Below are 14,217 nucleotides of genomic sequence, written 5' to 3'. Positions count from 1 at the left end.
TGAGAGAAGATGCTGGAAAATTTGTGTAAACAAAAAATCATAAAAGATTCAAAAGTTTATTGTGAATTTGAAGCAATTTAAGCGCATTTGATTTTTTTATAAAAAAAATAATTTTTGATTTTTTTTTTATTTCAATTAAATTAAATTTTATTTAATTTTTTAAATAAATAATTTATTTTTTAATAAGTAAATTTTAAATGATTGTTTATTGCTATTTAAGTAAAATTAAAAAAATTAACTTAATTTTTAAAATTTTTAATTTCTTAAAAATAAGTGAATTAAAAACTATTTTTTTGATTTTTTTGTTTTAATTTTCATCTAATTATAAAATGAAAAAATTATTTTTTTTTTAAAAATAAATTAAATTATTTTACAAAATACTATTCATTTGTTATTTAAATTAAAAATTAAATCCTTTTTTTATTAATTTTTTTAAATTTTAGATTTATTTTTGATTTAAAAATTATTTAATTATTTTTAATAATTTTAATTTTATTTTATTAATTGCTTAGAATAAAAATTTTATGAACTTTTTATATTTATTTCATTAATTATTATATTTTTTTTTTTCATTGAAAAATATTTTTAAAATTATATTTTTAGTTTTAAGTTGAATTTTAAATTAAAAATGAATTTCATTAAGTTTCAACAAAATTCACAACTGACAAATTTTAATTTTAATATTTTAGCAACTCTATATCACTTTACAGACAAAAAGCTTCTGAGAAACCAAATTTTAATTAAAATTCTTTGAAATGCACAAAAACAATAAAAAGTTTAAAATTACGCCGATAAATAATTTTCTTATTCCTCGAAGGATTTGAGCTTGATTTTTAATTCAATTAAAATTTCTTTATTCGCGTGAATTTGTCAAATCTCAACACTTTCAATGTCTTTGATTTTTTTTTTCTCAATTATTTTAACCCAATTTTCTTAAAATAGTGCCATTACAATTTCAGAACATGGAAAGAGTTTTCCATCGAACTGCCATGCCATGCCAGACGTGTCGCGTAAAATTATTTTTAAAAACATTACAAAATTAATCACTTGCGAACGAAATGTTCTTTAATGAGACAGCAATTCTATTTAAAGATTTCTGCCTTGATGAAAATTGTCCCGTTTTCAAAATAAATACAAAATAATAACACAAGGATCTAATTTTTCCGCACTTAAATTTAAATGGATTGCCTTTAATGCTTGTCGCAATCAAATACACATGTTTGCTAATTCTACAAAGATTTAAAATAAAATTAATTTTCGACATTTGCGCTAATAAGCTGCTTATTATAAAGTTATTTCGTATTTTTTTGGTCTTTTTTTTCGGAATCAACGACAGAGTTTTGTTTGTATTGCTAATGTAAGCTGACAAGGAAGCAGTTTTTTGATTATATATAATACAACAACATATAGAAAGTGAATAATAATAAAAAAAAATTATAATGATGAATAAAAGTTATTATACGCTAGTGGCCGTTGCTTCTTATTACTAAATTTATGCAACAACGACTGTGCCGAAGTTGAAGTTGAAGCAGCAAAAGATGAAATACAAAAAGAAATTCTTGCATATAACACACGAAAAAGTTGAAATATCTGAGGAAGAGGAAAAAATTATATTAAATTAAAATAAATAATAAAAGAAGAAGCAGAAAAAAGAGCAAATTTTTGTATTTTATTAAGACAACCAACCAAATGATCTCGTGAACGACGACGACGAGTGAAGGAGGAAGATTAAAAACTTTTCAACAGAAAAAAAGTGAAGTGTGCCATATTACAAAAAAAAAAAAAAAAAATATAAAGTAAAAAGAAAAGTATTTGCCAATCGTTAACTATGGCTGCAAGCTCTCAAAGATAAACTAACGAGTGGTGAAAAAATAAAAAAAAAATAAAAAGGATCTTCATTCATTCAATTTATATAAATTGAAAACATATTTGTTGGCTGGCCTAACTTCAAATTCAATTCAATTTAATTCGGTGATACGATAAGAAGTCAATTGAGGAGGAAAAACGCAAACATATTCACACATAATCGGATTATTTTTTTGCTGGATATTACTCCATTACAAACCGAGAGTGTGTATCGAAACAAAATAAAATAAACTATTTGACGACAACAACAAACAGCAGCAAAGAGAGAGAGAAAAAAAAATATTAAGCTAGGAGCGAATACAACGGATTACAAAATGTAAGTATATATGGCAAATTTTTGTGTATTTGTTATTGAAAATGAATAGATGCTTATCGGGAATGTACTGTTTGTTTGGGTTTGGAAAAATCCATTTTGCACTAAAAAAAAGTGGAAAAAGTTGAGTTGCTTGTTAGTTTTCTTGCTTGACATTCGATACTGACAATGTTTATACAGACATCTTTCGATGAGATGAGTTTATTGATTTTTTTTAATGATTTTATTATATTTTGTTGATGGTCCTTAAGGGCTTTTGAAAGGAATAGGACAAGATAATTATGTGGAAATTTAATATTTTCAATATTTTGAGTTGTTGAAAGTGATCCATTTGTTGATTATTTTTATTTAAAAAACTAATGAGACTTATATTTTAAAAAAAATCTTTTAATTTACATTACATTATAAACTTTATTCATGAAACGATAAATTTACAACATGGAATGAATTTTTGAGTGCTCTAGCTTACTAACTACTTCAACTCTTGTTGGGATTTCTTATCACAATAAATAGACGAAATACATAAATAAATGAGAGATTTTTAGATAAATTTAGAGAAGAAAAATTTTTTTTAATTTAAGTTTAAATTTAAGGTTATGTCTATAAAAGTTTGACTTTGCACCGCTTTTCTTAAAAAAAATAATAAATTTAAAATTGAATTGAAATTGATGAAATTGACAAGAAATTTGACTTGAATTGATTAGATAAAAATTTTATAAAAAATATAATAATTTAATTTTGAAAATTTAAGTCAAAAATTCTTAAAAGATTTTTTTATTGAAGAAAAAAAATACTTTTAATTTTTTTGTACATATCAGACTTTTGAAAGCTTGCAGATCGAAAAATCAAGATTATATAAAAACTCAGTCCCATGATCTTAAATCACAAAAAATTTGTTATCGAAAAAGATATTTTTTTACTCATTTGTCAATTTTTCAGACTTGGCTTTCAAAATATTCTTGTTTATTCCTTTTTAGTTCGATTTCTTTGAGAGTTCTTTTTTTGACGAATAAAAAAAAATATTTTTGAAATTTTAAACGTCTTATTTATTATTTTTTTGATTCTTCTTTTTAATTATTTTTTAAATAAATTTTTTAAATATCTTTTTTTGATATATTTTTTGCGATATATCTTTTTAATACTTGTTTTATAATTTTTAAAACAAGTATTGACTTAAAAGCAAGAAATCAATAGAACCCTTGCAATTAAAAAATATCTGAAATTGACAAGTCACTCAATTTTCTAATTAATTTTAAATCAAATTTAAAAAGAACAAAAAAACTAACGGAAAAATTGTTTGACGAGAAAGCAACCACGGAAAATTAAATAAACATGCACCTTTTTGCTCATTATTAAAAAACTTTTCACAAAAAAAAAAACAAAAATTAAAAATCCCCAACAAATCATCTGATTAGTTTATTAAAAACACACATAAACCACCTGAATCTGACATTTCAATTTTAATTTAATTTTTCATCATAATTCATTTTTTTTTTTTTAATAAATCTCTTTTTATTAAAAATTCCTCATCGCTAAATTAAATTAAAAATATTCTTAAAAAAATAAATTGGCGTTTTTTTTCTCCTTCAAATTCAACGAGTTCACAAGAATTCTGTTTTTCTTCTCATATCTCTTCTTACCTTTATTTTTTTCTTTTCTTGTGCTTCACTGATATCCTTGACGACAACGTCGACAGAAATCGCTAATTTATTACTATATTTTTTGTTTTGTTTCGGTGAAATTCAACAAAAAAGCTTACCTCAGAACTTTTTTTTTCAAAAATTGCGTGTGTTACAATTGATTTCATTCACGAAATAAAAATAAAACAATGAAAAACTTTTTTTCTCTTTTGCCTTCTGCTTGAATATTCATTCGAATGCTAAAAGGTTTCCCTTTTCTTTCGGGTTTTTTTTCCATCTTAGTAAATGTATTTGGAAAAAATCTCATTATTCTCTTTTATTTTGCTTCTATTGGGCGTTTTTTTTTTATTTATTTTAAACAAAAAAAATAATAAAAAAAAATCAAGAAGTTTTTTCATGTCTGCTTATCGTCTTTTTTTTAAATAAAATAAAATAAAAAAAAATATATTAGATGCAAAAATTCGTCTCTCATGTGGATTTTCGAGAATTTTCTGCATCAATCTTTTGATGTAACGTAACGTCATGTATCTCTTTTGATACATTTATTCTAATTTAAAAACTTTTGCTTCAAAATTTTTTTTTATTGTGTAAAATTTGTAAACAAATGATCTGGTTGTTGCTCTGATTTTCCTGCATGAAAAAGTTCCCAAGATTGATGAAGCCGCTTTTCGTCATCATTAATATCGTAGTTTTGTTTGAAGCAAAAATTCTCGTGTTCGCGGGAACGGGAAATTAATCTGCTCATGTCATATTAAAAAAAAAAAAAATATTTTTTTCTGTGAATTCGTGCAATTGTCGGCAGTAGCGTGCGCAATCTGTGTGCCACATACCGCAAATTGTGGTTGTTTTTCCTCTATTTTATTACTTTGTTAGCTGCTTGCTAGTTATTTTTGTCTAAAGATGCGGATTTACGAGAACAAAGTCGCAGTAACAGTTGGAAATGGAAAAGATATTTTCCGGTTTTTTCTCCTCTCGAAACAATTAAAAACAAGTAGAAACACGGAGGAGGCTAACCACATTGTTACTAGTAGGAAACGTAATGAAAAACATACATTTTGCTTTGTCTATTAAAATTGTTTTTAATTAAAACGAACAAATAAACCGAGTGTTGGAGAAGATAATTGGCGGAGAAGAGACAGACAGACACAAAAAATAAAATAAAAAAGTCAAAACACTTTGACATGGTGATAAATAAGATGTTATTATGGCGTGAGTGATGACGAAGGGGTGTGAAAAATTAGGTACAATCTGTTTGTCATGTTATGACAACGAGTCGTCGTCGTCGTCTACTTCGTAAATTTTAAGTGGATTTATTATTGCGAAAGGTGTTAATGGATCGCAGAAGTGACTTTTGTTTTAAGATGATTGATACGCGATCATGTTTCTTTCTTCAGGCGATTATGATACTAAAGGCCGTTTCTATAGTATAGATTAGCAGTGGCAGAGTTTCCATGATAACATGATGCCATTCTAATGAAAAGTTGTCGTTTATGTAATGGTTGCAACTTATCCACTATGGATTATCTCTTTGTGAAAAAGCTTTCGAAGAAGAGTTGCAAAGAATTTTTATTTTAATAAGCTACAACTTTGGCTGACTGCAAATTAATAAAATATCAGGAAATTTATTGATAATTTCTTTAAAAAAATTTTTAATTTTTTAAAAATTTAATTAAAATTCTAATGATGAAATGTTTTTTAAAATTATTTTTAATATAGACAATTTTTTTTTTAAATTCAGAAAATTTCCTACATATAATTCTAGTTAATTTGAATTTTTTATGATTTTATTTTTTAATTAATTTTTTCATTTCAATATTGCCATATACTAAAAAAATTTTAAAATTTTTCCTGTTTGAATATAAAACCTTTAATTTTTAGGCCGCTTCAAATGAATATCAAAAATAAAATCCGATGCCCCATTTTAAAAATCGAAAATCCAATGGGGCAAAATAAAAAAAAATGTTAAAAATTTTATCAAAAATGACCGTTTTTTAGTGAACTCTCATAGTTTTTCAAGAAATTTTCAAAAATTTAAAAATTTTTTTTTCATTTTTACTGATTTTGGTTTAAAAATAATATTTTAACAGTAAATTTTTTTACTATAAATTTATTTCATAAAATACTTTAATTTTTTTAAATTATAATTTTTTTTATGAATTTTTTCCTTTAATTTTTAATTAGCAAATCTTAAGGTAAAAAGTTTAAAAAACATTAAAATTATTATTTAACGCTCTAAAATTGTTAAAATTTTATTGTTAAACTTTTTTTTTTATTTTGAAAAAACTTAAAACATTTTTTTATTTTCAATAAAAAAAATATTTTTTTCATTTAATTTTTATTTTTTTTTTTTTTTATAAAAATGAGTTTTTCTCAAAAAAAAAAAATATTTTATTAAAATCCAAAAATTAAATTAAAAATAAATTAATAGTTTAAATTCCAAAAAATAATTCTAAAAATATTTTAATTTAAATTAATTAAAATAATTATACTGAAATATTTTATTAGCAAGCTAAAAAATAAATTAAAAAAAGTAAATAAAACGAGGCAATTTTTCTTCTTTTGTTTAATAAAAATTAATTAAACTCTTAAAAATATTTTTTAAAGATTTTTAAAATAAACCTAAATTAAATGGTTAAACTTAAATTTTAGATCAATATTAATTTTCAAAAAAAAAAAAAAAACAATAAATAAAAAAAATTCAAAAAAATAATTACTGATTAATTATTTTTAATTTAAATCCATTTAAAAATCCGCTCTCTTATTTTTTTTTCAATAAATGCATTTTTTTCTGACAAATTATTACAAAATTATTTTTTTTACATCAACATAACCTTTTTGATTCTCCAAACAACCAGACAAAAAAAAATGAACTTGCCTGTCATATTTTTTTCTCGCAGATCATATCAGTTAAACGCTCCTTAATGACAGGTCAACGATTACCGAGTAGGTAAATAATTGCAGTAAAAATCAATAACAACATAATGGACGTGCATTGTTCCATTTAACAGTTTACATCAACGTCTCATCTAACATAAACAAACAATTGCCATAATGAGGTAAAATATATTTCCTACAAAACACAACTGCTCACTTTATCTCGACAGCTATTGAACGTCAGATCTGTTTTCTTTTTTTCTCATACAAAAACAAAATAAAACTAATTTCCAGCCTTCAAATGTTTTTAAATATGAAACGAACAATAATCGAAGATGATAAAAAGCGCACAACACTGAAATCTGATACAGATGTTGACTGAATCTGCTCGTTTCTCTTGTGTTAGAAAGAAGAAGAAAAAAAAATAAAATAAAGAAGAAGAAGAGTTATAACGCAGTAATAATAATAATAACCATTCCTTATGCGTACATTTTTTACGATTTTTACAATAATAATAATATTTTTTATTTTATTTGTGTGCGCTTACATTGTACGAATTTTAGTGCTTGTTGGTTTAAGATGCTCGGTGACGAAATATTTTTTTTGTCAAAATTATAACAAGGTCGCTGAGAAATTTATTTCAAATTTTTTATTCATAAATTTATTTTTTTTTTATTAAAATTAATGAAAATTAAAATTTTTCACCTAAAATTGAATTGATGAAATTTTTATATTTTTTCAGTTAAAAAAATATTTTTTTAATTCATTCAAAGCAAAAATTAAAAAAAATCAGTAAAACAAAAAAAAAATAAATAAAAAAAAATTAAAAAATAATTTAAATTAAATTAATTTGTTTTGTAAAAAAATTAAATTTTAATATCAAAAAAAAAAATTGATAAATTGTAAAATAGTTGAAAAAAAAAATTTGTAAATTTTTAACTTTTATTTATTTTAACACATTGGATTTTCGAATTTCAAAACGTGATCAAAACGACACAATCTTCTTGAATGGTTTCAAAAAAAATTAAAATCAATAAAAAAAAAATCACAATTTGCTTTAAAAAAAATATCTAAAAAATTTCGAAATTTTTTTGAAATTTTGAATTTGTAAAAAAAATTTAATATTTTTATAAAACTTTAATTTTTTTGTACAATTTATGTTTAATTAAATTGAAAAAATGTGTTTAAAAAAATATTTTAATAATCTCAAAAACAGTACCAGACTTCCAACAAACAGAAAAAAACGACCAACGTACAAGTGACAAATTCACTGTGTCGACGACATAAATCCTTCCGCAAATAAAATTCTACATCGTGCAGAAGAAAGAACATAAAATTGCGGAAATAAAATAAATAACACTTACTAGGCGCTGATACTAAACTTGTCTCTTGTGGACAATCAAGTGTGTGTGTGTTTCGTGTCCAACGAACAACTGTTGAATGAAGAACGATGGGAAACGCCAATTAATTGGATTCCGAAAAAGAAAATATTTACACTTCAAATGAAGTCATTGGAACCGGAAACAAATCAAAGTCGTAAAACAAAAAATTTACGCATGCTGGACTATTACGGAACATTTTATGATCGATTTAATGCTCACTCACACAGATTATCGCGCGTCGTCGTCGAACAACGCGACATTTTATTGCTTCATGCCATTTTTTATTGAATGTCTAGTAGTTTAACAGAAAATCAACAAATAATAGGCGATAAGCAATTTGTCGGTTCAATACAACAATAGAATGAATTGCGCTAGCTGCTTTTTTTACGGATCATTCAACAACATAATGATCGTGTTCTACTCCGGCAGACGAGAAGAAAAAAGGGCTCGACTTGACAAGGAACCAAATTAGAAAGAGAAAGAGACGATAGATGATGTTCTTTTGTGCGACCGTTTAGTTTTATTTTTTCCTGACCTCATTCTGCGCAAAAGTAAATAAAAAGACGAACGTTTAATTTTTTTTGCAACATCATTATTTATAATCAATTTGCAGTAACACACACAGCAAGAAAAATTCTCGAGAATTTCTTTTCTTGTCTTGCGATGAGAATAATAATAATGATTTTAATGGAACACTCGAATGAAAACGACAGTGGATGGTGTGCCAAGTGCAATCATTGTATTTTCTAAAAAAAATATTTTAAAGAAAAAAAATCGTTTTTTGGATTTAACAAAGTCTTATATTTCTACTAATGCACAAAATTTCAAAATTTAGAATTTTTTAGGTACTTGATAAATTTTACTTGACAACATTTTTTTATTAATTATTTTTGAGTTTGAAGAAAAAAAAATAAATAAATTTTATTAAAAAATTTAAATAAAATAAAATTTTATTTGAAATTAAAAAAAAATATTAAATAATTTAAATTTAAATAAAATAAATTTTAAATATTTTTTTTTTTAAATTTCAAACAAAATTTTATTTAATTTTATTAAATTAAATTTTATTTATTTTAAAATTTTAAATAAAATAAAATTTTATATAAAATATAAATATAAAATGTATGGAAAAAAAAATTTTAAAGCAGCAAATATTATTTCTTCAATTGATAATATGTAAAAGACATTAAAAATTTTCAGCTTTAAAAAAAATTATTAAATTAAATTTTTGCCCTTTTGTCTTTAAATATTAAAAAATTTTTTTTTAAATCAGAACGAAAATAAAAATTTTAATTTTGGAGACTAAGGAAAAAGATTTTTTAATTAAAATTCGAAAAATTGATTTTTAAAAATAATTAAATTTTTTAAAGTAATTCTTAAGTAATTGTTTTTAACTTTTATAAATATTGAAAAAACAAAAATAATTTTTAATTTAATTTTTCTCGGAAAAAAATAAAAAAATGCGCTTTTCATTTAAAACTGCATTCTTAACAACTTTAAACTTGGCAAAACTGGAAAATTTTCCTTCTTTCATTTTTTTTGTTTTTCCTTCTTTTATTTTATTTACAATGTTGTACATTTGGCCTTTTTAAACAATTCTGATATGGATTTTCTGCACATGTTTTTAAAATAATTTTTTGTTTGTGCGAAAGAAGAATTTCGCCGCATTCACATTTCATTTTGCTTAATTTTTTTCGCTAAAATAAATTGTTTACCAGTAAAATAATAATAATTGCAACATCCAGGAAATTGCTTTCTTCGCAGTGGTATTAAAATTCATTCATCAGAAAAATCTTTCATTATCTTGGAAATTTTCATTCAAAGTTTTGATTTATCAGAAAAATAAAATAATAAAGTAACATTAACTACGATATTACATTAAAATTTATTTTTTTTCCTCTCTTATATCCTCTTTTTATCGACATTTCCCCTCTGGCGGAATTCTATTGTGTTCTTATCTCTCTCTGCCTTTTGCGATATAATCGAAGCATATTTAGTAGCAAATTCCGATAGAGAGATGATTACTTTTTCCCTCCTGCTATTCTGCCGGTACATTGTTCGATCGACATCAACAAAAACTTCCGTATTGAAATATGTCTGTGAGGCGTCTTAAATTGGAGATTAATAGCTTAAATAGACTTTTTTTTTATTCTTTTGTCTGTTTATCCCTGTTTTTACGTGGCGTTGCGTGTATTCGAACAAAAAGAAGAATATTTTATAGAGCTTGATGGATCTTTAATAACGAAACTTTTATTTATTTAACATTCTACGGAGTTTTCCTAATTTAGCATTTTCTGGGGCCTCGTGTTTGTCGATTTTGCCAAACATATACCTTTTTATCCTTTATTAAATAGACAAATAATTAATATTTTCCTCACACGGTAAGAGATCGTTTCGGATGATTAAAAGGGGTTTTCGTGCATTCCGAACCGCAAACAACACAAGACGTGCAATAAATTATGAAAAGCCGTCTATTAAATTAATTAAATTAATTTTTAAAAAATTTCCCACACCGATTCTCGTCTGCATGCGATACAACTACGAGCCACAACAGAAATAAAATAAAATAAAGATGAGAAGGCAAAAGACTTTAAACTTGTCTCATAAATTTATGTGCGCTTTAAACGCTCATGCAGAATAAAAAAGAAAGAAAAAAATTAAATTAGGTGAAAAATTAGTACTTCCTGAATGGAATCCTTTTTGCTCTGCTATAAATTTTATACATTTTCCGACTTTTATGTCTCTTTGGTCGGTTCTTTTGTAAAAAAAAACTGAATTGGAAAAGGAAATTAAAATACAGTTGAAGAAAAAATAAAAAAAAAACTACAACCAAAAATTATGTTCAGAAATGTCGCATTGACATGTGTAAGGATCGTCGTGGCCCACAGCTGTTTAACTCTTGGCATATTTCCAATACACACGTAGACAGCAATCATGAACTTTTTCCGTACAATAAAACATTTTCTCTCCTTATTATTGAATCGAAACAAAAAACTAAAGTCTTCTCGCAAGTACATGAAATAAAGTGTGAAACGACTTTGTTGGTGCGGAAAAAAGTGCACAAGAAATTTCGTGTCGCAGTCTCACGTATAAAACTATTTTTTAATTTTTTTTTTATAATTAATTGGAAGGAACTTTTTAATTAGCCCTGAAGTGACGTTTTTCTTTTTAGCAATGTGATAAAAATGTTTAATGGAATTAAATTATTGAATTTTTTTTTAGCTTTTTTCAACAGTTTCGATTTTCAATAAAATTTTTATTAAAAAAAAATCAAAAATATTGTTAATTCCATAAAAACAGATTTTTTTTACTTTGGACTGGATGTTGAGAAAAATAATTATTATTTTATTTTGTTTCAACTTATTTCAACTTAAAAATTGAAAAAAAAAAATTAAAATAAAAAATTTTAAAAACATAAATTTAATTCTTGTAAAAATATCATTTTCAATACAAAATTTGAAAAAAATAATATAAAATTAAAAAATTTTTAAAAATTTCTTGAAAAATTATGAAAATAGACCAAAAAAGGTCATTTTTGATGAAATTTTTAACTTTTTTTTTTATTTTGCCCCAATAATTTTTCGGCTTTTGAAATGAGGTAAAAAGTTATAAAAAATTTGAAGCGGCCTAAATTTGCAAAATAAGTTTGTTTGAAAAAATGAATTTAAATGAATTTTTAAAGCTTGATTTGACAATGATGTTTATTTTTAAGATTTTTAAAAAAATTTGCCTTCATCAGAAATTTTCAATAAAAAGTAAATTAAAAAAAATATCAAAAATATTATTTATTTTAATTAAAAATTAAAAATATTAATCATTTATTTAATTTTTCTCATTTTTTAATAAAATTAAAAAAAAGGTAAAAATAATTGAAAATAATTAATTTATTCACCTAAAAATTTAAAATTATTTTTTTTTACTTTCCTGAGTTACTAGTCCGTCATTGAGCGTGACACATGTTTAACAAAAGTGAAAACATGTTTTTTATTCTAACGTGATTAAAACTATTTCAAACACGAGAAAAACACATAAAAACACCTTTACACTGTAAAAATCGATTTCGCATAAACTTGAATCCTAATAGCGACAATTAACAGTGTAAAACAAATTAATAACATTTAATAAATTCTCTTTTCAAATGTTCAATAACTCTTTGCTCACTAAATTGTTGATCACCTTCCACATAAATGTGCTAAATATTGGAAACCTTCAAAAAGTAAGAGGCTTTTGTCTCTATTTGATTCGTTTTTAGAACATAATCCGTTTAGAGTAATGGCATGTGATTCATTCCATTTAAATGAGCTTAAAATTAAAGGATTTCTGAAAATTTCTTTGATCAATATTTCCAGGATTTTGTAGCAATTAGCGAACGTTATAATCTTTGATTTAACTCAGAATTGATGATTGATTTCGAAATTCCCTTTTTTGAGCAAAGATAATAAAATTTTGATTGTCAAATATTGATTGAAAGACTTGTGAAATTTATCGTAGCTTGGGAAATTTTACTGCAATACCTATAAAACAAAAATATTGGCCTTGGTCTACACGAAATTTAACCTCATAAAGAACAATCACCATTAAAACAATAAATTTATGCTTGACTTGATACACATTTTTTTTCACTAGGAACACACATCTCAATAAAATTCACAATAAATAATAATAATAACGTCAAATTTATGAGACATTTTGAAACAGACGCGACAACGACGAGAAATGGCCTAATGTACATGTTAAAACATACACCGACAAAAAAAAATCAACAAAAAACAGCATAATTCTTGAAATTACGAGTTGACATGCCCGCCATGCATCGCGATGTCAGGGTGCCTGGTTTGATGTGGTAGAGTCGTAAAATATTTCATAATTAATAAAATTGTTTTTAAATAAATTGTCAAATATTTACGATGTTTTTTTTTCTCGTTAGTTCGGTAAATCATCAAAATTTTTACACACATATAAATATTCAATTTGATGATTTTATCAAATATTTGTAACACATGAGCAATTTTCAATCATCTTTTCGTTATTTTATTTCATTAAATATCTGCGGCAAAATATAATAGAATATAAATTGAAAAAAAATGAAATCTCAATATGATCATATAAAACCGGTTGAGAAACCTTGACTTCAAAGCTCGAAATTCCAAATGAAAATTAATATATTTTAATGTGCAAACAAATTGCTCGCCTGCCTGCTTGCCGATGTTTGTGACAGAAATTGTTTACAATTAACGCAAAACATCCTTTAATTAATAACCATAGGCATTTATCATTCATCAGCGTGCGCAAACAATTTTATTATGTATGAAACAAATATAATATAAAATCATAAAAACAAATAAATCTGAACTGAAGTCAAATATTTATGATGGTAAAAAATTCAATATAAAATTTCGTGGGGAACCGTTCATTTTTTTTTATTTTATTTTTAAAAATAAAATGTGAATTCGACAAATTCTTTTGTTGTTTGATAGGCGCATCGTTTGTTTTTGCGTAGGAAAGAGAAGAGTTGAAAGCCTAATAAAAATATTGCTGTTGATAAAATACTCTGGGAAAACACTTTTGTACATATTAATTACACGTCAGCTATAAATTTCAACACTCATGCATGTGAAATATGGTCATATTTTTATTTTTTGGCGTTAGTCTGCGTTTTCTATAAAAAAAAGTGCAGTTTTGTTAATTGAAATGGTTAGATCACGGTTGCATGGAACGTATATTTTTTCTTCCAAATTGAAATGAAATCTGAAATTTATATCATTTTTAAATGCTCTCTTTAAAAAATCTACGAGTCAATGTGGTAAAAATGGTTTAAGAGGCGTTTTAAACTGCAGTAACTTTTGAATATTTTTCTTCGTAGTGATACAAATCAATTAATTTTATAAAATTCAAAGTTCACCTTTTTGATATCTCTTCAAAATAAAAACATTTTTTAAAATTTTTTTACTATAGTTCTTTCTATTACTATCATCATCAGGTTGAAGAGATATCAAAAAGTTGAACTTAAAATTTTATAAAATTAAATGTAAAATTAGATATCTCGAGCTCCAAACAAAGAAAAAATGAGTGAACAACAAATCAACTCACCACAGCAGAAGTCCTCATCTCATCGCTCACGATTTTCTCGAACAATACTCAG

General features: G+C 24.2%; 1 protein-coding gene across 8 annotated transcripts in view; it reads left to right on the top strand.

Moving 5' to 3' along the window:
* The first annotated feature begins 2,088 nt into the window (after positions 1-2,088).
* The window catches only part of LOC134832252 (collagen alpha-1(XVIII) chain), a 101,299-nt gene continuing 89,170 nt past the window's right edge, over positions 2,089-14,217 (top strand). For all 8 annotated transcript variants that reach the window (XM_063846233.1, XM_063846236.1, XM_063846231.1 and 5 more), the window contains exon 1: positions 2,089-2,182. In XM_063846233.1, the coding sequence (XP_063702303.1) occupies positions 2,181-2,182 (2 nt within the window). In that variant the 5' untranslated portion in view covers positions 2,089-2,180. The remainder of the gene's footprint in view (positions 2,183-14,217) is intronic.

Source organism: Culicoides brevitarsis, chromosome 2, assembly GCF_036172545.1.
Source record: "Culicoides brevitarsis isolate CSIRO-B50_1 chromosome 2, AGI_CSIRO_Cbre_v1, whole genome shotgun sequence".
Taxonomy (NCBI): Eukaryota; Metazoa; Arthropoda; class Insecta; order Diptera; family Ceratopogonidae; genus Culicoides; species Culicoides brevitarsis.
Note: the sequence above shows the minus strand (reverse complement) of the source record. Positions and strands in the feature narration are given on the sequence as shown.